The sequence below is a fragment of the Phalacrocorax aristotelis genome, chromosome 21 (assembly GCF_949628215.1).
Source record: "Phalacrocorax aristotelis chromosome 21, bGulAri2.1, whole genome shotgun sequence".
Lineage (NCBI taxonomy): Eukaryota > Metazoa > Chordata > Aves > Suliformes > Phalacrocoracidae > Phalacrocorax > Phalacrocorax aristotelis.
The window spans coordinates 3,958,428-3,985,152 of record NC_134296.1 but is presented as its reverse complement, the minus strand read 5'-3'; the positions used below and the strand labels follow the sequence as shown (position 1 = coordinate 3,985,152).

At 58.3% G+C, this 26,725-nt stretch overlaps 1 protein-coding gene across 1 annotated transcript in view; it reads right to left on the bottom strand.

The window, feature by feature from the left end:
* Window positions 1-26,350, bottom strand: part of GRM4 (glutamate metabotropic receptor 4) — a 55,041-nt gene extending 28,691 nt beyond the window's left edge. The window contains exons 1-3 of the mRNA XM_075115567.1: window positions 26,096-26,350; window positions 16,667-17,449; window positions 7,442-7,658 (exon numbers count right to left, since the gene is read on the bottom strand). Of these exons, the coding sequence (XP_074971668.1) occupies window positions 7,442-7,658; window positions 16,667-17,185 (736 nt within the window). The 5' untranslated portion in view covers window positions 17,186-17,449; window positions 26,096-26,350. The remainder of the gene's footprint in view (window positions 1-7,441; window positions 7,659-16,666; window positions 17,450-26,095) is intronic.
* Between the last annotated feature and the right edge of the window lie 375 nt (window positions 26,351-26,725).

Below are 26,725 nucleotides of genomic sequence, written 5' to 3'. Positions count from 1 at the left end.
CGCAGAGGCAAAGCTCCTGGGCCATCGCAGGACTGGTGTGCTTTGGTCTAATCACAGAGATGGGATGTTCTGCACAGGGCAAGGGTTTGCACTGTCTGTCTGTCCACCTACACGTCCAACCACCCATCTGTCTGTCCATCCTCAAGCCTGCAGCAACAAGTGGCTTTGCAATTTGGGAAAGGCTCCCTACATCCCACGGGTACCAGCACGCAAGCCAGGCTGGGGCGAGCAGTGTGATGGGGAAATGGCCCCATGCCATGGCCTGAGCTGAGGGAGAACAGCAGCACTGGTGAGCTGCCCCAGCTCCCATCACACATGGCTCTAATCATAAAATCATTAAGGTTGGAATCAATCATCAAGCCCGAACGCCAACACCCCCAGGCCTCCTAAACCATGCCCTGAAGCACCACGTCTACACGTCTCAAATACCCCCAGGGACGGTGACTCCCCCACCTCTCTGGGCAGCCTGTGCCAGGGCCTGACCACTCTTGCACTAAAGAGATTTTCCCAATATCCAACATAAACCTCCCCTGACGCAGCTTGAGGCCGTTCCCTCTCGTCCTGTCACTGGTGACTTGGGAGCAGAGACCGACCCCCCCCTCACTCCAGCCCCTCTCAGGCAGCTGCAGAGAGCGAGAAGGGCTCCCCTCAGCCTCCTCATCTCCAGGCTAAACCCCCCCAGTTCCCTCAACCTCTCCTCATAAGACCTGCTTTCCAGACCCTAAAACCCTCCTTTGTTGTGGCAGACCCCTAATGAGAGCGATACGTGGATTATCTGGCGTGAACACTGCGATATCCCACGAGTCCCAGTCCCGCTGCTGGCAAAGCACCTCCGCTACCAGCTCCAGTGTGCCTGGGGACACCAGCCTACCTTTGTCACCCCAAACTGTCCCCAACACACCCTCTGGTGCAGCCAGACCTCAGCTCATAGACTCCTGCACTTCACTGCAAGGTGGGCATCTCGCCCCTTCCCTCCTGGGAATACAAAGCAGGGAGCAATGGCAGCTCCCTGACCCCCACGTTTTTGCAGCCCGGTCCCGCTTCAGGGCTGGTGGGTCCCTCCTTGCACTCTGCATCGCGCGTCCCCATCACCGGAGGCTCCTGGCACTTGCTGCCCGACTCGTCCCTGGAACCAGCTCCTTGTCCCTGGAACTGGCTCAATTGCTGCTCTTCAGTGTTTTGAAATCCCATCACACGTTATGAATCTGAGCAGTTTGTGCCTGCCTTTCAACTGCCTGCATTGCCAGGCTAAATCAGTAATTAATGAATTTGCAATGGGGAAAAGAAGGGGGGGAAAAAAAGCAAGTCTTCTGCTCAAAACCAGGGCCTTGGGTGGGATGCCAGGGAACAGAAAACTCAGGTTTCTCACTTAAGTAATAACACCACAGACTGTGTCCACGGGAAGGATCTTCTGCTAAAGACCTAATCAGGGACTCGGGTGAGTGAAGCCCCCCAGCTCCTGCAGCCCCTCTGCAGGCGAGCTGCCCCTCGGGCTGCATCACCTTCACCCTCACCGTGCCCCAGCCCTGAACCAGGAAGGCCCAGGAGACTCCGGGATTTTGGGGGACGTTTATGGCAAGATTTTGCAGCATTTCCCCCATCTACTGCTCTGCAAAGGGAACATCGCTCTGCAGACAGAGGCTTGAGTTTATGCCCTGCAGCAGAGACCCTCACCCATCACATGACTCCAGGAGCTGGGGCTTGAAGTGCCAGATGAGCCCTGAAAGCAAAGACGGCTTTTCCCTGCATTTATCTCATTTGTCATAATCATTTATCTCATCTCTTCTAACCCAAGCGCAGATCACAGAAAACACACACGCTCTCCCCTTCAGCGATCCCCCAGGGCCGCGGCTCCCATCTCACCCTGGCTCAGACTGGACCTCGCCGGGAGCTCCACGGAGCCGCCAGCGTTGGCTTGTGTCATGACCACGACAGCCTGGCACGACCAGCCCGGGTCACCAGCCCACAGGCACCCCCCAACACACACCAAAAGTATTAAAGAGCAAGATATCGACTCAGGCTGCCTCCAAAGCCCAGGTTTGGGCTGCGAGCCAGAGACCATGCGCCAGCCTCGACCACAACTAATAGCTCCTCTTTGTCCGGCCCCGCTCGCCGCCCTCCCGGCTTCCACCGCACAAAGGGAGGGCTGCGAGACGTGAAAACAAGGAGCGGAGTTCAGAGGCGAGGGCAGCGTTATTGACAGGCAGATTGCAGCCAGCAAACAGAGCGAGCCCCAGGGCTGGAGGCTGGAGCAGCCCCAGCGCAGCTCTGGCTCTCCCCAGTCCCAGCCTGCAGAACGTTTTGCATCCACCAGCAAACAGCTCGAGGGCAGAGAAGGTTTTTAGGTGGGGAAACTGAGGCACGCCTCTGTCTAGGCTGTATTGGGGTACACGGTGTTGACAGTAGCAAAAAGAAAATAAGCAGTAGGGAGAAAGAAATAGGAAAATAACACAGGAAATGTGATTTCTGAACTCTGAAAGAGTTTCAGGACCCAAAGTGGCAATGGCAGCAGAACCTCGGTGACCAGACCTGTCCCTCCAGCTGCCCTGGTCCAGCACAAAGACGTGCTGCATCCAGCAAGAGCTGGCGCTGAATTTTGGGCAGGGGGTGGGATGACAGAGACCAGCACAGAAACTCAGGGGACGAGTAGAACCATGATTTTGACCCGTGGGTGCCAGGGACTCTTCCTGAGCCACGCTGTGAAAGGACCTGCTCAGAGATGCTCCATTTGAGCCCCAGAGGGGACAGAGATGCCACCACTGATGGTGTTATTGGCCAGAAAACACCTGCAGGAAAAGATTCACCCAAACCCCAGAGCAGGGACCCTTCAGGCTCTCGGCATCGTGCCACGAGAAACTGTCCAGCTCTGTGCCAGCTGGGAGGCTTTGGCTGGGGAGCCAAGGCGCCGGCAGCAGATAACAGCCCTCCGGTGAGCCGCGGTAATTGAGTGCTGACTGCACAAGAACAGCCGTCCTCGGGGACGAAAGGGAGCTGGATCGCCAGCTCTGCTCTGCCCTACCGCTCATCACACCTCGCTGTCACAGGGCTGAAGGTCACCGGCTTTAACTCCTGCACGTGTCGCTGGGGAGGAATAAAAGCTCCAGGGGCAGGTACCCACCAGCATCTTCCTCCCACCCATCCCAGCTCTCCCATAGGGATGGCATCCGCAGGGCGCAGAACGGGATGATCCCCAAGGCCAGCAAATAACCAGGGTTAGCAACCTCCAGGGTTGCATATACAAATCTGCTGTAAAGCCATACTCGATGCTTGTTTATGCCTTAAGATTTGGGAACAGATTTTTGGGGGTGACATCCTGATGTATCAACCAAAATTAATGAACCTGGTTAAAACCAGAAAGAAACGGCCATGAATGTCACATGGGGATGAACAAATGCATCACAAATATATATCAGCCTCTTAACTAAAAATATAGAAAACTCAGCAACGGATAAAACAATGGATTGGGGAAATAACAGCGTAAAACTGGTCCAGACACATGACTAAGGAGTCTTGCATTTGGCTGGAAATATTACCCTCTTCACAAAACCGAGCGCTGCACATTACGACGCCTGGCGTAACATGTCATGTTCACCAGCTGAATTACATAAACATAAATCTAACACTTCATCTCTAAGAGCTTGGCGACAGCAGAGGTGTCAGCACGCAGAGCCAAAGGGCTGCGGAGAGGTCTGTCCGTCCACTAAACGATGCCACCGATCAGGGTCATGGGGTGATGCTGCACGAGATGAGATGGAGATGGGGACACTGGGGACATCCCGCTGCTGGCCCTGCCTCGCACCTTGGTGTCAAGTTGTAAATACAGGCGGTACCCGCTGCCTTTGCAGGAGGCTTTGGGGGAGCACTTAAAACGCTTAAATAGGGCCAAAGAAAATTCATCCTTTGCAGACATAACATCTTTGCACCCAGAAAACCTTCACTGTAGCGAATAAGGACTGTCCAGCCATTGGTGCAACCACCAGCAGTCGCCAGGGTCCAACAGCATCATTGCCAGAATAATTGTATTATATATATTACATAGATACATAGATATAATGGCCCTCCCAGGCCAGCCTGTCTCGGCAGCCCAGGGCCAGCCCCAGCTGCAAGAATAACCTGTCCCCAGGGCAGGTTTCTTCCCCCCCCGCCGGTGGAGGGCATCAGTTTGTATCTCGAGCAGAAACGCTTTCCACTGCGACAGTGACGGCTTTAACATGAGGCTTTGCTAGAAATTGAAACTGAAGGTCAAGTTGATAATGCATCAGAAAGTAAACAGCTTGAATGCTAACTGCTAACTACAGCAATGAGCATTATTGCCTGATGGAAATAAAAACCGACTCTGAAGACTCAGGCTTGGCATGAAAAATGAAGTGGAGCGCTGTTCGGGAGGAGGGCGGGGAGGGGCTCACCCTGATCCCGGGGTCGGCTGGCTCTTTCCCCCGGCGTAAATACCCCAGCACGGGTAAACTCCGCCGCTGGACAAACTGCTGGCAAGCCCTCAGCAGAGGCCAGATCCTGAGTCAACCGAGAGCCCTTTTACATTACTTTGACAGGCTGGAGGCACCTTGAAGCCGCAATAAATCGCAGGACCCTCTACGCTGCTGGAGAAGTGCAAATGAGAGCCAGGCATGTACAAACAGGCTATAAAAGAAGGGGACGGATCCTTCACCCATTCCCAGCAGCTCTGCGCTGGTGTAAAGCCTTCTGGTGTCAGCAGAGCTGTCCGTACTTATGGGGGAAGGCAGAAAGGCGAAGCAGGCACAGCCTGGCTCTTCCTCCAGCCCTGCAGTTGCCACCACAGGAGGCAAGGCTGGGGGATTTTTCAAATAAAAATAAAAAAAAAAAAAGAAAAAGCACGTTCTTGGTCTAACTGCACCATTATTCACGGCTGTGGAGCCACCTGCCACGGGCAAAGCAGCGAGGCTGACCTCCAGCGCTCCCTCCCAGGCAAGAGGCTTTAGGGAACAGCTTGGAGCCCACCCAGGCACCCAAGGGAGAGGTGCTTTCCCGGAGCCCCGCACTCAGGCTGATATATGACGGCTCTTATAAATAAACATATCCCTGCAGCGCGAGCAGGGAAGCAGCATTACTGCTGATAACGCACGGGCTGCACTTATGCCGCTGTTATACCGCAATTACAGTGGAATTATGCTTTTTGATAACTAAATTATCACTAATGCACATAATCGTTGGGTTATGTGGATACACAAATTACAGGACTGCCTCAGCCCTGGATTAATACGTGTGCATTTCGACTCCATATACACTCGTTTACTCTGCAATTACGCCATCGTATCATTAACCATCTGGTTATAGGAATTCGCGGTAACCACAGGTATCTCAAAGAAGAAGTGCTCGTGCTGCACTGGGACCACCAGTCATGACAACCGCTCCTTACTGGTGCTTAATGGAGGAGGAATGTGGGTTCAGATTGTGCCTGTCCATCAACCTGCCCCTCCCAGCCACGTGCAGCCAGGCACCCGGACCCCCAGCGGAGCAGCAGCCGTGGATGGGGCGGGAGAGCGTCCTCCAGCTGTGGATGAGGGCACAACAGGGCCAGGCACCGGCCAACAAAGCTGCTTAACCCAGTGTCGCTGTCACCTCCCCGAGTCAACCAGCGGTCCCGTCAGCCTGGCCCTGATGGACCAAGACAGGCAAGAAAACTCCCCTTTTTGGGTGGAAAAATGCTTACAATAATGCATAATGCCCCCCCACCCCCAATTAAAAAAAAAAAGCTGCTTTCCCTTATTCCTCCTGTAGTCAGATGAGAATCTCATTATCATCACCAGCCAGATGGGGCTGCTGTTAGCATTTACAAACCCCGGCAGGGTTAGCGACGAAGCTGTTAACAGAGCCATAAAGTCAGCCCTTTGCTGCAGCCCCACAGCCCTTCCATGGAGCACCCCATCCTGCAGGGCACCTGATCCCACGGGGCACCCCCCTCAGCTCCCCCGGTCCTGCCGGGCACCGCATGTGCCCGAGGGCACCTTCCCACCTGCAGCCCCATGTATGCCCTGCAGCAGCTCGCTGTCACACCCAGCTGTGTGCAGACACAACCCCAGCTCAGCGCAGGTGCCCCGGCACCGCTCACACCCGCATCCCCCATCACGGGGCACGCAGGCAGCACGCCCCGTGTCCAGCCGTACCACAAGCATCCCACCTGCCTACTCCGAAGCCTCCCCATGTGCTCCTCCTTGCAAAACCACAGCCCCGTGAAAATATTCTGCTTTTTAAGTTAAAATCCTGAAGAGCAGATTCCAGGTTGAATCCCCAGATGGGTTTCTCTGCATATTAAAAGCACAGCCGGTTCCCAGTGCCAGGGCGCGCGCGCGAGACAGAATTAACGCTGTTCCTATTTATAGGGCTTTGATTAGGAGCTCGTCACCTAGAAGTTTTTATTCCCTTTATCCATTTATAAGGCCATAACACAGTTTGACTAGCTCCAGATAGGCTGGTGTCCCACCGATTTTGCCAGAACTTAATGTGCCATTCACATACAGTTAAGCCAGTAATAGGCAGCAGCCTGTGTGCTGCAGGGTTTTAACTGCCTCAGAAAACACTCTTTAGTTCCTGTCTCACCCTGTGCACACGATGCTGGGGAGGTGAAGCAATGCCAGAGTGAGGAGGGACCCCTGTGCTGTGCCAGTCCCGTGCCGGTCCCTCTGCAGGGTCTCAGGATGGCTTCGGGCTCATGGTAATAGCACCCACAACAGCGACACCCGGGGGTCCTCACCATCCCAGCCGGTTCTGGGAGTGGTGCTCAGCCACCAGTGGGTACCCATGAGCTCCTCCACTGCTCCCGAGGCTGATAATCCCCCCTAAGCATCCCAGTGCTCCCGTCAGCAAAACCCTTTATGGCTCCAGACAAATCCTCCCAAAGAGTTTTGCTGAGCACGGACTTTCCGCCTGTCCAAAGCCTATAGACAAGTTAAAGCACCTGCCCTCAGGGATAATTCCACTAAAATTGGGCGAAGCGCGCGTTGGTGCCAACTTTATTTTCTGTTAAAACCTTGGAGTATTTGTAAAAGTCTTTTCTTCTGGAACAGGCCCAGCACTGTGGCTCAGCTGCAGAGGGAGGGGGTTAGACTGGCTCGGCAGCCACCGAGGATCCAAGGTCTCCTGGTGAGCAGGGAATGGGATCTCGAGATGCTTTCCGAAAGGAGCTGGCAGCAATAAAGCAGCCTGCCCTATGGAGCAGCTTGAGATTGCTGGTGCTGATCCTTGCTGGACACCCCATTCTCCCTGCAATCAGCAGAGCACCGCCCTGGGATCACCCCCCAGACCGTGCCCTCCTCCCCTGCTCACGCACCGCAACCACATCCCAGCTCAGGCCAAGAAGCCCAGCCAGACGCATCCCGCCATTCCCATCCATTGCCTTTTCTCCTCCAGTCCCAGCTGCTCCAAAGCCCACGCCGAGCCCCCATCCTGAGGGAAACCCACTCACCATCCTCCCTGGACTTCTGGATGAAGGCCTCCACACCGCTTTCTCCATAGCTTCCCTCGGAGGCCAAGGTGGAGACGTAGTTCCACTTGAGGGCTTTGACAATGTCCACCATGGCTTGGGCCTGGTAGGTGTCGGACGGGACGACGCGGGAAAAGAAGTCGTAGCGGCTGTTATCGCTCAGGTCTGGCGCGGTGGAGGCGTAGCTGATCTGGGGGATCTGGGATGAAGAAAGACAAAGCGTCAGGAGAAAGAGGTGATCTCCACCCCACTGTGATGCCCTCACCTTGCCCATGCTCCCAAAGCCCTGCTCTGCAGGAGGGGGAGGTGGAAATTGAGGAAGACTATGGGTCACGTGGGAGCATATGCCACCAGACAGACATAGGATGCTCCACAGCACCCAGGACCAGCAACTCATGGAGGGGAGACCACGAAGTGGAAGGTGATCAGCTCTACAGGGTCCTGGTGGCAACCCAAAGGATTTGATCTGGTGATTTCCATCCACAGTCGGGTACGGGACACACAAAACCACCCCAACCCTTGCCAGGACACGCACCTGCTCTGCGCCCTCCAGACTGGTCTAAACCCACACATGTCAGGGAAGGGGGACAATAAAACCATCAGAAAGCACAAAGGTGCTGCTTTACATTTCTGCCCATGGAAATGCCTGGCTGGGCAGAGCCCAGCAGGTCAGGAGGACTCCAGGATCTCCTGAGGAAGAACAGAACCCAGACCCAGGGCAGAGCAGCCACCAGGAGGTCCCTTGGAGGTCCACCAAGGAGCCAGGCAGCCCTGGGCTTTGCAGGAAGACACTCAGAGCATCCCAAGCCTTCATTTCTGCATGTAACATGCCTGTCTGCCTACTTTGATCTCCCCTCTGTGCTCCCCAGGTGCTGGCCAAAACGAAAGCTGTGGGTGCCTCTAGGTGCTGCCTGGGCAAAGGGGACCAGCACCATCCAGGGAAAGCAGACACCAAGCCTTGACCACCCAGGCTGGCCCAGCCCCTGGAGATGTCAGGGCTCAGAGACCACCTGAAGCTCAGGGACACCCAGCAGGAGCCCAGAAGGGTTCCCCGAGCATCAGATCTGCCCAGAATGGGAGAGGCAAAAGAAAATCTTGCTTCTGCCCTGGGCAGCACTGGTACACTGCTAAGGCATCCCTTTGGCTTCCTGCCCCAGGAAGGACAGAGCTGACACACACACACAAGGTCCTGCCCACCCAAGCCATAAATAAGCCCTTTAAATTAACCAGAGCTGCCGCTCCTCGCAGAGTGCATTAGAATGATTTAGCACTGGAGAATCATGCGATGCTTAACACTTACACAGCACTTGACATCTCCAAAACATACCACAGATGTTAATTTACCTTAAAGATGGAAAAGACTTATTAAATTATCAAGCCCAGGTTCTCCCCACTAGCTCGAAGCTCCCTACCAAGGGCGTACCAAATACCCAGACAGCCCCATCCATCGTCCCCTCATCCCACACCCAGGTACCACACACCTCTCCCGGGCGCAGCCTGACACCTCCCTGGCACACTGCAGGGGCTGGTAGAGCCCACTCCAAAGCCTGGGCAAGGTTTTAAATTCAACAGCGATATAACTGCAGGGGCTGGAGCTCAGCCAGCTGCCATGGTATAGCCTCACCGGGGCAACCCCCAGCAGCTTTTAGAGGACTTTCCCCCCTCTCCTGCTCCCTCTAATCTAGTTTAGGAATAATTCAGTAATTGCTGCTTGCAGGAGCACAAATACTGCCAGAGCCACGGGGAACGGCAATGGATCCCAGTAATCCCCTGGGCTCAGCAGGCACCTGGGTTGTGCTGGACACCCTAATCAGCTCGGGCTGCCTTTGGCCTCACCCATCAGCACTCTCCATTAAGCAATTAGCCAATTCCCAGCACCTGGGTGGGCTTGGAGGGGACAGGGAGAGGTCCGGGGTCTTTAGGGACTCTAGCTCATGTTATTAGATCAAGCCACTCTGCTGGGAGCCTGAAATTTTAGTACTTGCCTCTTTACGATGGTGCTTCACCACCACAGCTCCCCGGTTAAACATCAGTGTCATCCCACCCCAACACCCCATCTGACCCGCCCCTGCCCTGAGCGTGGGAGAAGCCCCCATCCCCGTGGGCACGGTGCCGGCTGGGTAGTGGCAGACCAAGGATGGGGGGACCTGCACTGGAGCCACCCGGGTCTCCCAACACTCCCAGCCACCGCGACCCACCTCATCCTCCTCCGCTCCTGCTCTCAGGCTGCATCGCAGAGTTTCCCCTTTGTTTCTCCATTATTTTCCCCTCTTCCTCTCTCCTCCTCCCCCCACTCCCCCCCAGCTCTCTCTCTTTTAAATGCGATACCGGTGTTATAAACCCACGACTCCACCTGAATGCTAAAACAGCCCTGGAAAGGAGCAGCCACCCTACTACCTACCTGCAAAATATAGGATGAAAAAAAGGGAGACAAGGAGAAGGAGCGGGAGAGGGAAAGGAAGGAACCTTTATCAAGGCACAAATAGGATTACTCTCTGTGACAATCTGCTTTGTGCTCCTTTCCGAGGGGCTGTGATCTGCTCGTTGGGTATCTGTGACCGGGAGCCGGTGTATGAGACTCGATTAAAATTCTGCTCAGCAGGCAAGGCACTCGTCTGGCAATCATTCATCCTGGGGAGGGAATGGGGGGGCTGCTCTGCACCCGCACTCCTTGCCTCCTCCCTGCCTTGCCCGGAGTGGTGCTGGCCAAAGGATGGGCGCGGGGGCTCAGGGTGGAGGCGAGGTGTGCAGCACACCCATGCGACGAGGGCAAGTGGGCAAGGGAAGCCCTCGTGAAAGGAGATTTGGGGGCAGGAATGCAACCCTGCCTTTCTAAAGGATCCTTTCCCAATGATTTTTTCTCTGCACAGTGATTTAGTTTAAATAGATCCCTGCCTCCTCAGCCGGGCACTGGTGATGGAAACTTCCCAGCTGTTTCCCTGTGACCTGCGCATCTTATCTGAGCCCAGCTGCCCGGGATGCATCTGGATTTAACCCCCGGGTGCCCATCCTGCTTGAACCCCTGCTGGAAAACGAAGCCAAGAAAATACCTGTTGATCTACAGGCTACGATCTGGAAGCTGTATTTTAATAAACAAATGGAAAAGAGCTTTTTTTCTCTCACTCCTCTGCCTTGGGTGGAAGTGAAGATAAAATACCAGTTCCCAAATGACCGTTTCATAGACTTCTGCCTTTTTCCCCGCTCTGCCTTTTTTATCTCCTGGTCTACAATAGCCCAACTCCCAGCACCAGCTATTTTCTCAGATAAAAGACAAAAGTCCTTTTAGGTCCATAAAAGCAAAATGCAGGCAGGGAATTCAAGGTTCTTCGAAAGAAGAAGAATGCAGTAGGGAGGGGGAGCTGGAAACGTATCTCAGCCGCATATTTGGGCACCGGTGGTACCCTGCCTGGCTCATCACCAGCCTGGGATAAATACCACAGTGGTGGTGGGGAAATCAGCAGGACCAGCTCTCCTATACCCCAAGGCTCCCTTGGCCCATCAAGATCCAGGAGTAACCCTGGGGCAGGGGGAAAAACCTCCTTCTTCCCTTATCTTGAACCAAAAACCAGAGCCAGCATCATTTAGCAGCACCTCCAACCTTGAGAAATGTCCCTCAGGGTACGACAGCAATGGGGAGCCGGGGTTGGGGCTGTCGCCCTGCTCCCCCCAGCCCCTGGGTCAATGGATTGGTGTGATCAACCTCAAAAGCTCCGCAAACACACCTTGATTTCGTACCCATTTCATTACTGCTGGCTTAGAAGCTGATGCAGCATTTTCTCTACTGGCGGCGGACAGAATCCCTGGACAGAATTTGGAAAGAATTAGGCAAAGGTGGCAATTTCAGCACAGCTGAGGCCTGGGGGGCTGCAATGCTCCATCTTAAGCCATCAGTCTGAACATCAGCCTTGAGCAGCCAGGAGGGAAGCAGCCGAAAGCAAACAGGCCATTGCAGTCAGAGCCACGCACACTGGTCGGAAGCATCTCCGTGAGAAGCGGCTCCTGCACCCGCCCTCGTGCTCCTGGCACCAGCCCCCCCACGCCAGAGACAGGGTTGGGAGCAGCTAATTCCCTAACCATAATTATTAATTTCATGCATAACTTATGCAAACCTCTGGTTCACCGACAAGATGGAATTGATTTAATTAGAATTTCCATCATCGAGCCATTTGGACGGCAGCTTTTAATTAGGGAGAACGTAAAGCACCGCAGGGGCTGGAGGAGCGAGAGCCTGAGCAGGGATAGTCAGACCTTGCCATCAGAGCAGAGCGAGCCGCATCCCCCGGCCCGCTGCTGCTTCCCCAGGGCCCAGTGCCAAGACAGGATCCAGCCCTCAGCATCTCCTCGGACAGCGATAAAGATCCTGCACCCCACAGACCCTGGGCTGCTCACCAGATCTCTGTGCCTCAGTTTCCCCAACTGAACATGGGGACAGGGCAAGCAAATCCCTCAGGCATCACAATGCACTGACACGATGTGGAGCTGACAACAAATTCTTCCATTTCCCAGCTACGGTGCCACCAAAAGACAGCCGCTCTGGGGTGACACACAACAGCCGCGCTCGAGGGGACACAGCTTGGGTCAGGGAGCAATGGACTCCCTGACCTGCCCGCTCCTTTGGTGCAACCTGTTAAACTGAGCGTGTAAATCAGGCGGCTTTAATGCCAGGGCTGACACCGGCCGGGCACAGGCTGATCGGTCCCTTCAATAAATCTGGCTCTTGTCAAGAAATTACGCACCGAGAAGCACGGCAGCTGCGGGAGGATCTCCCGGCCAGCCCCGGCATGGGCTTATGCTGAAAGGAGTTGGCTCATCTGAAGGTGCTGGAGGCAGACGTAAAACCAGCAATGAGAAAGAAAACTTTTTCTTAATTGCCCGCAGACCCAGCTTCCCGTGCCAGGGAGGCAGCTCCAGCAGAAAATCCCGGTGCTGCCAGAGGGCGGTTGCATCCCTTTTTCCAAAGGAAAAAAAAAAACCCAGCTCCCATCCCAGCCAAGAACCAAAGCCATTGCCCTTCGGCATGCTCTTTGCCAGGCCTGACATCCCCTCTGCCTTTGGCCTCCCACTCCTCCTCGCAGAGCCATGCTGTGCCCAAAGACCAAGGGGGGAGCCGCCGTGGCCAGGGGCTACAGAGCCTGGGCAGCCCAGGGGAGCCAGGCAGCTGCAATTTGTTTTAATAAACCCAGTGAAGAACAAGGAAATGAAATGGCAGGAGCAGAGTGGGTGATTAATCAGAGCATCCCCCGGCCGATTTCCACCTTCCCGTCTTCATGAAGGTTATTTACCCACTAAGCAGGGAAGCTGGGTGCCGAATGCAGCATCCCTCCCATCCCGCTGCCCCCAAAGCCTTGGGCCACCCCCCATGGCAGGGAGCAGACACAAGCCTAGGGGGCTCAGCACCGGGGGGTCTGATCCAGCTCCGAACCCCTCTGCCTGCAGCAACCCAGCCCCAGGCAGCACAGCCTTGCGTGCCTGCAGGTGCGGAGCACACCCAGCTCCTGCCGCGCGCACACGATGGGCAGCATCCTCCATTAAGTGAATTATTCATGCCGTACAACACCCCTGTGCTAAAAAGAGCTGCTGCACTCGCTGCCATGAAGAAAACAAGCGCCTCAAAGTGTCTGGCACGCGTCGAGTCCATCCTCTCACCAGGGATGCTCCTCACCCCCGCCGAGCACTCCAGCTCCATCATGTCCCAGCTTTTTCTGGGTTGAAAAATGCACCCCAGACCCTGACGCAGCTTTTCAGGGATCACATTTGCAGGGGATGGACCTGGTTCCTTTGACACCATCATTGCTGTGGTGGCTGAGGAGAAATTGGGTAGAGCTGGGTCTGGAAAGGCAGCGGAAAGGGGTGGGAAGGAGCTGGAGCGTGCCAGAAAGCTCTCGCAGTGACGCCAGAGAGATGCTATCGCAACGAGACCGGGGATTTGAGGGAAGATTTTTCTGCAGGCAGAGCTACGAGGAATGATGAAACCGGCTTGGACGGAGGATGCCGCATCTGCAAGTTGTACCACTGATGTACAGCTTTAATTAGGCAGTGGCATCTAATGAAGGACATGTTATTTATTTATGCAGCACGGGAGCGACAAAACCCCTGGCAGGGAGGGGCAAGGCTCGCCGCCAGTGAGGGAGGGCTGGTGGGCTGTGCGGGAGGGGAGCAGGGATGGAGCAGGGTGGGATGCACAGAAAGGGAGCATGGGACGGTGTGAGGGACCACAGAGGGGCACAGCGTCATCCCAGTGCAGGAACGGCCACTTCCACCATCCATATGGCCAGAGGTAGAGAAGGGGCTGCTCCAAGCTCCTGGGGATGAACTGGGGGGGGCTGCTGTGACTCCCACCCAGTGAGGGCTCTGCAGCACTTGCACGGCGGGATGCAGACCTGCTGCGACCCACCTCCCGCTGCTGGGAGCGGGGTGAGGGGAGCCGTGGTTGAAATGGGGCTCAGCAAAGGGAGGGGACGGCTCCCCAGGCGCACGGGTGCGAGCACGCTCCCAGGCGCTGCAGCGGGCACGGGGGAAGCTGTTTGCTCCTCACCTTGGTGTACTTTCTAATTGATTTTGTGCCTGTGCTGCTCACTGATGTGCTACAACCCTGCCCCAGAACCACTTCAGCAATATAAAAATCAAAGTACTTAGAAGGCACTTGAAATACCCCCATGCCTCCCCCATCACCAGCTACCTGCGGGGAGGGGGCACCGAGCGCCATCCAGGGCAGGCACCCCAGTGCTTCCCCCAGCACCGGGGGCGGGTGCCCCTGTTTGGGTCCCAGAACCTCACACCAGCACCCCCTCGCTGGGGGAGTGCCGAGGGCTCCTGGCGCGGGCGCTGAGGGGAGCACGAGCAGTACTCGCCTCGTGCCATGATGCCGCTGCAGGAGCCAGAGCTCCGAAAAGTGTCACTCCCAAGGGAACGGGCAAAGGCAACTGCCTGTGCAAGCGGCGCCTGGGAAGGCAAATGCTTTGCTGAACCTCAGAGCGGGAGTCACCCGCGCTTAAAGGTCAGCGGCGATGTGAAATGGAAGTTGCCTTATTTTCATTTTAAGCATGTCCCTGCTATAAACCCACTATTTGAATAACAAAGAGCGGCAGCAGCTCTCAGGTCGTGACAGGGAAGAGCCTCCTCGAGCCCCCTGAGCCCCTGCAGGAACACGGCTGTGCCCAGCGAGGCGGGGCGAGACCCCGCGTCCCGTGGGAATGATGTCCCTGAGACGGGGACCGCCAGGGAGTGCACCCACGCTGCACCCATGCGCATGTACACCCTGTCACACACACACAGGGATTCACTGTTGTCTAGGAAGGGTTGAGCTCATCCCGCACCATCCCCTCCCAGGGATTTCAAGGTCTCCATCCTCTACGTGCCTCCTCACTGTCACGTTGGGCTGAGATCAGCTCTGGATTTTAAAGTTGCTGGGGACACCCAGGGCTTCAGACGTGCCCTCACCAGGCCACTGGCAGCACCCATGCCCAGGTGCAAGGCTGGGGAATGGGTGCCTGTGGGCTCTGTGACATCCTTCCAGCATAGGTCACAGCTGCTCTGCCCGAGGATCAAAACTGGAGGAGAAGGGAGAGATAAAAAAAACAAAATCTGGAAAGGATGGAGGTACCCTCCACTCCTCCAACTGTCACTCTCCTGCCTCCTTTCCCACTGCTTGCCTCCCTCCTCTCTGAGGCAAGCATTCAATCTTTTTTGTCTCAGCAAATAGCTTTTAAGTTCCTCCCGCTCCCTCTAATTTATATTATTTTAATTATTGAATAGCCCTCTCACTCGTCGCCTGGAACATTAACATGTTTTAAAAAAAGGGACCCAGAAAAATCAAACTCCATCAGCAATCTGTTTTTTCCGTCTTCACTAACAGCTTCCAGCCCTCCCAGGAGGGCACCCAGCGCTCTCAGCACACCGAGCCGGCAGAGGAAGAGGAGGGGGGAAAGAGAAAAAAAGAAAACAGCATCAGCCCTGCAGAACCAAGGGGTTTCACAGAGCTGGGAGGGGAGGCAGAGCTGGGACCCCACTTGAGGCAGCACAGGGCTCCCACCGCTGCTGGGTGTGTGGGGTATTTACACTTCTCCCTGCCCAGGGACGTTGCTGCGGATAAATAAATGCACAGCGAGGAGGAAAGTAATTATAAACTCCTTGGCTTTCCTGCAGCTGGCAGGGAGAGCGGGAGGGAGATCCAGCCCTCGTCCCACCGCAGCCCTGAGCATCCTGTTGCCCCCCTCACACCCAAGGCCAGCGACACAGGTCAAGCATCCCCAGCCTGGCTGATGTCCCCTGGGCTGGAGCACAGAGCGGTCACAGCCGTCCTTGCACCCCGTCGGCGATAGCTGCCTCCATCCCAGCAGTGAACACAGCAACCTTGCGGCTCCCCAGCCACCCGGCTCAGGTGTGGCCTTACATTTTGGGGGTAAAATCCACACCCCCTTATTGAGCCACCTCCCATAGCTGGTGTCAGGGTGGTCTATACTGAAATGCTCCCAACTATCACCTGCTTGCAGGGAGGCAAGTCGAGAGCATTAGTCTGTAGGTGACAACAACAGGCAGGGCGTGCCCAGTGTGTCTTACATGATGGCAAAGGGTATCTTACAGCCAGGGTGCTGAGCGGGATGGCCAGGGACCCCCGGGATGATCCCCCCAGGAGAACATTGCTCCCACTGACCAGCCAAGCCCCCTCAAGTAACAGCCAGGGAGGGGGATGAGGGCTGCACCCCAGAAACTCTCGGGGAGCTCCCAGGGAAGCTGGACCCTCTCCAGCCTTGGAGGTTTTCAAGATCCACCACAACCAAGCCCTGAGCAACCCGGTCTCATGCCAGAGACAGCAGCAGTGGGCACGGGCAGTGGGCTCAGCTCCCCACGGTCCCTTCCAGCCCTAGTTGCCCCACCCCACACCCATCCTCAGCCCACCTCCCCACCCATCCCCTGCAAGGCAACCTCCCTCCCGCAGCCTCGCTGACACCAGGGGAGCATCAGCATCCCCCCCTCGCCATGAAGCCAGGGGAGAAGAGATAAAAATCCTCCTGCTAAAAGTGTAATCACTGGAGAAGGATGGAGGAAGGCATCCCTGGGGACCCAGAGGAGGCAGGAGAACAGTTTTAAAGACAACGGTTGCTGCCTACCCCCAGCTGTAGAGGAAGAGGCACACGTGGAGAAACACTGCAAAAACACCCGCGGTGGTTTCGCCAAGTGGTTATTTTTACCCTCGCCAAGCCCTACCTTGAAGAGCCGCAGGATGTTGGCCACCATGATGGAGACGGAGCTGCCCGAGGCGCCGATGACGCCAACCACCCGCTCTGGTTTGGTGATGATGGGGGGACCGCCGTTGACACAGCGCACCTCGGTGCTGTCCTTCTCGATGAGGGCTTGCACGAAGGTCAGCGACTGCTCCAGGGCATGTGTGTCCCGCGAGCACGTGTCCAGGATGCGGGCGCCCAGGGTGATGTTGGGGAGCAGGTCGGGGTCATTGTTGATACGGTCCAGGGCAAAGAGCATGGCCTCCAGGCGATGGATGCCCTTCTCCTTCTTCAGCTCCCCGCAGGCTTTGCCCTCTGCGCCCCGGCCGTGCACGGGGAAGAGCCCCCCGAGCGTGATGTCCCCGTCAATCCGGATGGAGTTCATGTGAGGGTAGCCCTGGCCTTTGGGCTTGGCGGCACCCCCGGGCACCCACCCCCAGCTCCAGACACTCAGGAGGAGGCAGAAGGAGAGACGCTCCATGCAAAAATAACCCCCGCTCATCGCCAAAGCCGTGCTGGGGCAGAGCTCGTGGCCCGAAACCCGGCGGCGGTCAGGGAGCGAGGCTGGTGCGGGCGGGCGGCATGGCTCCCGGCGGGCTCCTGCTCGCGGCACCGTCAGCGGCTCCCAGCGGTGATGCCGGTCCCCGGGCAGCAGCAGGCAGCCAGGCTGCAGGAGGGTGCCGGGGTCTGCATGGCTACGTCGGGGAGAAGAGGTGGCAGTGGAGACGTGAGCCTGAGCAAAGCTTCGGGTCCTTCCTCCGGAGTCCTTGGCGGGGGGGAAAGGACAGGAGGGAGGAAGAGAGAAATAAAATTAAGCAGGAGGATGAAGAGGACATCAGCTATTCCGAGCTTTCATCAGAGAGCCTGGCAGAAATTAGCACTGGGTGTTATTGCAAAAAAAAAAAAAAGATTTGGGATTCACTTGATTTTTGGTTCACACCAGCTCAGCCCAAACCGCATCCGGTTGGAGGGGCCAGTGCAGTGGCCTCCGGCTCACTCTGCCCTGAGGAGCAGGACCAGCACTGGAGGGAGGCCCCAGGACCTGTCCCACCCCATCTCCTCTTTGGGGAGCTGCTGGGGAGGGCAGACCCCGAGGCGGTGCTCAGAGGGGTTCAGACCCCACATGCACCCACAGCCCTGGTCCCCACCCACCCTAGAGCATCCCTCCTGCCCCAGGGCACAGCCAGGCACAGGAACCAAGCAGCTGCCTTGAAGGCAAATTTGATTTAAACCCTGAGCTGATCTGGGGAGAAACCTGCTCTTTAAACAGCCACTCTGTCGAGAGGCAAGTCCCCTCCACTCCTGAGCATCCCCCGCTATGCCCGCCTGCCCCTTCCTTGTCCCCATCGATGGCCCAGCCAGACATAAGCTCCTGTCCCCAGCAAAGCACGCTGAGGCTGAAGACCTTCCCAAGCCTCCTCCCAAGTCTGCCAGGCTCTCGGCAGGGGTCAGGGACATGAGCCACCCCCCATCCCCTGCGCCACCGAGCTCAAGCGAGGGCAGTGCCAAAGGAGCTGGGGGCTGTTTCCCAAGGGGTTTTTCAGTCGCCTGCCATGAGTCCCTACATCTCGAGCACCACACTGCAAACCGAGGGGACTGGGAGTCAATCTGTGTCTTAAGCAAGAGCCAATGTGGCCAGGCACTGACAAAACCCAGCATTACAGATCTGAATCACTACCCTAAGCATTGCTGCTCCTGCCAGTCTTCCTTCGGGCCACTGATTTCTGAATCAGCAGCTGCTTCCTTGCAAGCATCCATTATCGACAGGTTCCAGCAGCAAATACCAACAGCAGCAAGGGCTTGCCCAAGCCATGGAGGAGTTTGGCTTTCTGGCTGCCCTGGGCAAGCAACCCGAGAACCCGCTCAAATTAAAAGTGGCAAGGATGATCGGTCAGCTGCGTGCTGAGAGCATTGGGCTGCAAAGGCCCTCGGACGCCAAGCTGGGTGCCCATGGCGGGAGGAGGGAGCGAACGGTCCCTTGGGAAACTGGGGGCAAAGCTGGTGGCGAAAGCACTGGCAGCAGTGCCTGGGTGATGCCCACGGGCTGTGCCAAGCACAGACGCTGCAGCCCGACCCGCATCCCAACGCCTCCCTGAGGGTCACAGGGCATTGGCAGCCCCGGCATCAAGCACAGCCTGTGGGGACCGTTTTGACATCACCAGCTGCTCTCCCCCAAGAAGCAGCATTTGAAGAGCAGCCCTGCCCTGCAGCGTGGAGGGGAGGCACCCTCGGGTCCTGACTGACCATCAAACAGCACGGGGTGAGATTTGGTCCTTTCACCAGGTGGAAAAAACCCCACCTGCTCTTGCAAAGTGCCACCCTGCCCCAGCACACTGGCTCCCACACCATATCTCAGAGGTGCCAGCTCCTCCAGAGCCAGCACTGGAGCTGGCAGAGGGCTCAGCCCATCCCACCCCCTCCATCCTGGCCCACACCCTCGCAGGAGCCTCCTGCTCACAGCTGGGGGGAGCCCGGGGGGTCTGACCTCTCCCCATCCTCCCACAACCCCCGTGCTCTTATCTTGTCTCTTTTGCTCTCAGCACAGAGCCCCTCGAGTGGGCATAGGGTGCTGCCACAGCCTTGGCTCTGAGGTCACGGCAGGACAGATCTTCACCCCCCCGCACCCCAGAGCTGCCCCTGACCAAGCAGCATGGACCCCTGCCTCAGTTTCCCCTTTGGAAGGCTCTCCCCCACAGCCCATCCCTGCTGTCTCCAAGCAGCCGCTGATGGATGCTGCGAGGGCAGCGCATGATTAATGCAAGGCACCAAAAAGCAGAGGAGAGCCGAGCAGGCAAATGCATTCCCCAAGCAGGATGGGCTGCAACAGCGAGACCAAAGAAACAGCTTAAATTAATCTCAGCTCAAGCGCAGAGCCCAGCATCCGAGCCCGCGCCTGCCGGGCCGGATCCTCAGCCGGCCCCGAGGGGTGCTGCCCGCCAGAGCCAGCCATGCCGAAGCCCTTTACACCACAGAGGAGGTTCCCAGCTCAGCAGCCGCCCCAGCCAGGAGGGCCCTTGCCTCAGCTCACCTCCATAAATTATGCACATCCCTGCCCGTCGGAGCCACTTGAAGGCCCATCTCCAAAGCGTTTCTGACAGCCAGGGCTTTTAAGCAACCAGAATTACCCAGTGCCGAGCTCTTTGCTTCAAAAGACAGGAGCTTGGGAGTGCTGCGGCACGACACCCGCCCACCCCAGCCTGCCCCGCCGCCAGGAGAGGCCCCGCGAGCGCTGCCCTGCTCGGATGGGGATCAAGGGCAGGGATCACCCCTCCGCATGGTCCCATCTCCTTTGCAAGAACCATCCCATGCAGCAGGAGCGGAGCCAGGGAAAGCAGCTCCTGCTACAGCCTGGAAGCGGGTCAGGCTCTGCCTGTGGTGAGGATGCAGATGATGGGGAGACCCAGAGATTCTCAAACCCCACCGTGCAGCCCCAGGCCAGCCAAAATCAGGTCATTTCTTGCACCCTACCCTAGAATTCACAACATTTCTACCCCTTGGAGAAGGCACGATGGGTCACCACATGGACCCGCTCCCAGGAAAGTCTTCTGAGCCCACGGCCAGCTCCCACAGAGCTAGAAGTCCCCCGGAGCCCACAGCCTCTCCCTTTCTTCTTTTAAGCTTTTTCCTCTCTGTTCTCTCCCTTTTGTGCCTCCTTTGATCATATAATCTGAACGAACTGAAGGTAAAAATATCATGGCAGGCAAGAAGAAAGCGCAAATAATGGGGAGGGGAGGGGGGAGCTGGTTTGAATCCCTCACTGAATCACTGGGGGAGATGCAGCCTGAATTACCCGATGAGCCTGTGCTGCCAACAGCCTCAGCGCTCGTCAGGAAGGGGCAGGAGACGAGCAGCCCCTTCCCCCTGTCACCCTCCACCTGCCCCAAGCATCCCCATAGCCACATACAAGCCACTGCTCCCCACGCAGCCCAAATCTTGGTCCCACCCTGGGGTGCTGCCCGGAAGGGTGGGCAGCGCATGGGGCTGGGCGAGCAGGCAGGAGCCCAGGCCTTAAAGCTCAAGGGCAAGAGGGAGGGAAACCCATCCTTCCTCCAAGGTGTGGGACCAGCCTCTGCATCCCCAGGGACCCCTGTTCCTGCACCGCCCCAGAGCAGCCCTTCCACCATGAGGCTGGTCCTGCACATCTGGAGGGAGAGACACATCTGGAGGGAGACGCCTGCCTACAGCACATGCTCACGGAGCAGGGAGCAGCCCTACCCACATGCTACGGGCAGCAACGGGATGGAGCCGCCCTCCTGCCCCATCTGCACAGCTCCTGGGGGAAAAAGTATTTGTAGATTTGCAACAGGTCAGGTGCAGGTACATACCCCCGAGGGTGGTAATAAATGGGGTGGGATAAATGCCCAGTGTGGCATTTATCACAGCGCCAGAGGAAGGAGCAATGCTGCTTCCTCCTACCTCCCACAAGCATATCGTCAGTGAGGAACAAGCCTTTCCATTGCCCTCATCCCAGCCGTGCCACAGCCGGATCTGCGATCTGGGAAGCCATGCAAGGACTAATCAAACCAAGCAGATCTCCAGAGCCTGGGCACGGGTCATTGCCCGGCCTCAGCCAGACAGATCTAATGAGGGCCTGGAACTGCAGAAGCAGGTGCCGGGGCTGCTGCTGCTGCTCCGGGACAGCGAAAGCCGAGGGGCCCACGGGGAGCGCTTGGCTCCTGGGCTGTGCCCCTGCCCTGTGGGTCCCCAGCACCCCAGGACACACGGCTGGTCCTGCACGATGGCACCCTGCTCCCCTCTAGTGGTGGCCGTGCTACCGACCGTCACCATCCTCACCATCCACAAAGACCCCTGGATGGGGCAGGGCAAGGGCTCAGCTGGGCAGGAGAAATCAAACGATGATTAAAAATTCCCCTGCACCACACAGAGCTCTGGCTGCAAAACCACCTCCAGTGCTCGGGGGAGGGACCATGTCCCAGATGCAGGGACCAACCATCCCGGGCTTTACCTCTGCAGCTCCTTCCCATAGCTCCTTCCATGCATCCCTGCAAGCATTGCACCGCCCTGGGCTGCACCAGAGCCCACGGGGCTGCAGCAAGGCATAATCCAGGCTCGCCACGTCCTGCAGAGCCCAGAGATGCTCACAGGTGCTGGGACACATTCCCCGGCTGCATCGCCACCAGCTGCCACTGGACACACAGCTGCGGAGCCAGGCAGCCCATCCTGCTGCAGGGGTCTGCACCCCAGGGCTTTGGAGCCAAGGCAAGCGCTCGCGGTCGCTCCCCAGAGCGGGTGCATCTCCAGGAGAGGCAGCTGGAGCCCCCCTTGCACGTATCACCTGGATTTTGTTTGCAAAATTTCCCTTCCCCAGCCTGGTGTTGCCAGAGCTCCAGGAACAAACAGCCTAGAGGGAGCCCAAAATCACACTGACCGCTCCTGAGAGAGTGGCCTCCCAGCCTGACCCCCAGCCCTGGGCCAGAGGAGACCTGGCCCATCATGTCTGCACAGCACAGGGGGGCTCTTTGCTGGACACCCCAGACCTGCCCCTCAACACAGGGATTTTGCAGCAATGAAAAACCTCCTTTGGGGGGGGAAATAAATAAATAAGGAAGGAAACGGCCCATTTCTCTCCCTCGCTCCACTCCCTGCAGGATTCCCAGTCAAAACCAAGCCATTTTACTGCCATTAGCTCTGTGGACCCCATGCCGCTGCAGGCAGGCAAGTTCATGTCTCATGTGCCACCAACCCAAGTGCCGGCTAAGCGCTAATCACCGCAGCTTTATAGCCGCCGGCAGCGGGCAAAGCCGAGAGGCGAGTCATCGGATCGCAGCTAGGTCTTATCGCAGGGTGGCCCAAGCACCCCACCCTTCTCCGAGCAGACCCCGCTCCCACGGAGCGCAGAGCTCTGCCTGCAGCAGGACCAGGCTCCTTCGGCTGTGCAGGACCTGTTGGCTTCCAGTTCAAAGCCAAGGCACTCGCTGGTTTTGCACTGAGCCCGCCCAGTTGCATCGGGGCTTGTTAAACCAGGCAAAGGCTGAGCCAGCGATGAGGTCCAGGAGATGCAGGAATTAGAGGCCAAGAGGCTGTGCCCAGCACTCACCTGCACGATCCCATCCCCAGCTGCCAAGGAGCTGACGGCCCATCAGCCCACGGGCAAGGAGACCTCCCCAGCCCAGCCCCGGCACTGGGAGGGCTGCAGTGGTTTCTGCCGCACAGGCTGCCGTGAGCTCGCCGGCATCTTTTTGAAAATCAAGGCCGTTTCTTTCCCCACCTGCTATTCCTTCGGCAAGCGGGGCCAGCCGGCATGCAGCACAATATCCCAATTAGCGCACGCTCGCTCTTCCCTCGCACGCTCGCAAGCGATTACAGGGAACTTCGCTTTGGCTCCTGGGTTTTTTAATTGCAAAAGCTCCATGAAGTACAGCAGAATTTAGACACGGAGGAAGTGGATGCCAGGTTAAGTTCTCTCTCAATACACAAAACCTTAAGTATTCAGGTCAAGTACCCCATCATTCGCTCAGAAGAGAAGCAAGGCCATGGCTCAGCAGGCAGTGGTGAGTAGAGACCCCAGAGTTTACCATCAAAACCCACCCGATGTGCTCCAAGATGCAGCTCCCCCCAGCAACCCCTCAATCGATGAGCGAACCGGTACCGTAACAGTTGCGTAAGCTCAAGCCCATCACCGCTGCCGACTCAACCTCTCTGCAACCAGGTTCTGCCAGTGCCCGGCTCAGAGTCCCACAAGGGGAAAAGCTCAGTATCACCACCCTCCTCGCTGCCCCAGAGCATCCCCCAAAGGATGTTGAAGTGCTAAGAAAAAGGCTCCCACTGGGTGCAGATCAGACCCAGGGAATATTTAACACGCTATACATATATATATATACACACACACACACTCTTAACTGCAGGCAAGCTCTCCCTCCTTCCCGCTCCCTCCCCACTGCAAAGCGGGCCAGGGCTAATCCTTCACTTTGAAGGACGGGATGGTGCGGTGAGGGGAAGGCGAGCAGGAGCCAGCCACGGAGCAAGCGGAGATCGCAGCGGCTCACCTTGCGGAAGGCAGCGCAGGGTCTCTGCTGGCAGCCAAGGCACAGAGCTCCAGCCGGGAGAGGCCGGAGGGAGGGAAGGAGCCGCCGCTCATCCTCGCTCCTGCCACGTGCCGTGAAATCCCGCAATTAATTTTTGATCACCTTCTGCAAATTGGGACGGCGCTGGCTCAGAGCAAGAGCAGGGCCTGACTGCTGGTCCCCAGCGGTGCCCGCGGCACTGCCCGGCATTTCTGCTCCCCATCGCACGTACGCCCCAAGACCACGGTCTGGCAGAACGAGCCCCTGCCTGTACCCAGCCTGGGAAAGCCCCAGTGGGGGCAGAGACCCCCATCCTGAGCTGGGCTTTGTGCAGGGCCATCCACAGCACAGGGACATGGGGAACCGGACCACCCCGCAGAAGAAACCCCCTCCATTAGACGCTAAGCCCGAAAGGAAGAGACAGTGCCCGCAGTGGGCACAAAACTGGGGAGGGCGGTGGGAGCGGGTTCGTGTATGTTATAATTAGGACCTGCCACATCTTCAAGCCGTTGCCTTTCTGGGAAGAGCTGGAAGGGGGTGGCTGAGCTGACAAATCCATCCTCCTCCTGCCTGATGCCAAAGTTGAAGCACGTGACACCCTTTTTCGGGGAGCCAGCAGGCTCCTCCGCAGGGCGACGCTGGTCCCTGTGATGCGGGGCCAGACCGCAGCTGCACCCAAGCTTCGGTTCCTGGTGTAAAACCCCCCCGAAGCTCCCCCTTCACTGCCCCAACACCCCGGTGTGCAGCTTGGCACCACCAGCCCTCCCCAAAACGGGCTTGCCTGTGCCCCCCAGCCCCAGCCTGGGGCAGCTGGACCCCACTGCTGCCTGTGGGGACCCGCCACCCTCGCATAGATGGACAACTGTCGCCGCAGCCCCCGGAGCTGCATCCCCCCCGGCTCGGCCAGGCTGGCCAAAGGCAGCCAGGATCTCTGCACATCCCATCGGACCGCTGCTCTCAGCACGGAGGCGGCAGGTCACAGGGAGGAAGGTCTCGCCCCGGCTCTCCCTTCAGCCAGAGCCTTGCCCAGCACGTACCCACCACCCACTGCCCTGCTGCCGATAAATCCCTGCTTACAGAGAGCGAAGGGAGGAAAGGAAATGAGCTTTTCTTCTTTTGGCACTTCTCTTGGTGTTTTCCCCAAGCTCCTCGCTGCATTCAACAGATCAGCTCAGCTCCCTCCCTCCCCAGGCCCTGCCTGGGGCAAGCGGCCAGCACCGGTGAGCTCCTCTGGTCACCCCAGCCCTGCTTCGTGCCATCCTCCCGTCAAGCCCCGAGCCACAGGTCACCCGCCGGTGGCAGCGATGGCAATGACTCACTCCGCAGCCTCTCTGTCGCAGCCGCCGCTGAAGGCAGCAGGCATCCCCCCCAAACCCAAAGAAGCCCACAGGAAAATAACTCAGCTGGCAGAGCACGGCAAACTCATCACACTAGGAGGAGGAGGAGGTGGAGGAGGAGGAGGGCGGCAGTGGCACTGCACCTAGGCAGGCAGTGGGAGAGTTCTCCGTTTTTTTCCCACGGCTGCCAAGTTCCCCAGCGGCTCCCGAAGCCACGCAGATCTGCTCTCCCAAAAAGCGCTGAGGAGCGGGAGAGCGCTCCAGAGACGAAAACAAACCTGGCAGAGTGTGCTGGCACACGGAGCGGGTCTCCCTGCCCCGAACTGGGGATGGCTCCAGAGCTCCTGGAAAGGGTTTCATCCCCCATAGCCCCTCCAGGCTCGAAGGGGCAGCCCCTTCCCCACTGACCTGGGCAAATCACCGGCTGTCTCCCCCCTGCCCTGCCCTGCAGCGGGCTCTGCGGGCCTCGCCCGCTGCTGCGGCGAGGCGAGGGCAGCCACCCGCCTGCGGCTCGGCCACAACCACCAGCCCCTGCCCCAAACCCCTTCCCAGCCCCTTCCCGCCAGAGGAGCCCCCCAGCTCCCTCCTCCCCCCCCCCGCAGCCCACGCAGGGGCGACGGGTACCTCTGGGGACAAAGGTGGCAGGCTTGGGGACTGGGACAGGGGGTGTCTCCCCCGTGCCCCCCATGGCGGGATGCAGCGGGCCGCGGGCGGTGCTGCGGGGAGGCGAGGGGCAGCACTCCGCAGCCCCCCAGCTATGAAAAATGCAGTGGGTGGGAGAGGGGGGAGCTGCCGCGGGAGTGTGGGGGGCAGCCGGGGCGGAACGAGCTGGGGCTCGGCGGGGTGGGGGGTCCCTGCTGCAGACCCCGCTGTCGCAGCCCCCCCAACAAAAACATTTAAAAAAAAAAGAAGGAAAGGCGGAAAATTTGCTGGAGCGTTGAGGGAAGGGAGGGGGGGAAGCAGCGGGACTGCAGGGAAGGGACGAGGGGGTCCCCCCCCGGAAGGTTTGGGGGCTCCGGCCCGGGCGTCCCGGGGATGCTCCGCACTTACCCGCGGGCAGCGCGAAGTTGGCGGCGCCGCCGACCCCGTCTCCGCCCGCGGCCGCTGCCCGGTGCCGCGATCCGCCTCCGGCCCCGGCGGGGCGCGGGCACCCCGGGGGGGCCCTGCGGCATGCGGCGGGGGCGACCCGCAGCCCCCCCAGCCCCGGCCCCGGCCCGGGGAGCCGAGCGAGCCGCAGCCGGGCGGGACCCGCCGCGCTCCGTTCACCGCAGCCGCGACGAGGAGGAGGAGGAGGAGGAGGGAGGAGGAGGAAGAGGAGGAGGAGGAGGGCCGGGGCTGGGGAAGTTTTGCATGAAGAGGCGCTGGGAAGCCCGCCGCCGGCTTTGCCAGCCTTTTAAAGCACTAGCGCATCGCGGCGGGGAGGTGGCGGGGGTCCCCCCCGCACCCGCCCCCGGCTCCCCCCGGCGCGGGGGGAACGGCAGCAGCCCCGCAAGCCCCCTCCGCCGGGCAGCGCCGCGCACGAAGGGCTGCAAAAGCCCCGGCCGGCGGGAGGAGGGAAGGACCTGGTCCCTCTCATGCTCTGCTGGCCCCAGAACCTCTCCCCACCTGGTCTTTAGCATCAAGACGTAATTTTGCTTGTACTTGTCCTTTGCTTCTATCCCTGCCCATCACCTACAGCCA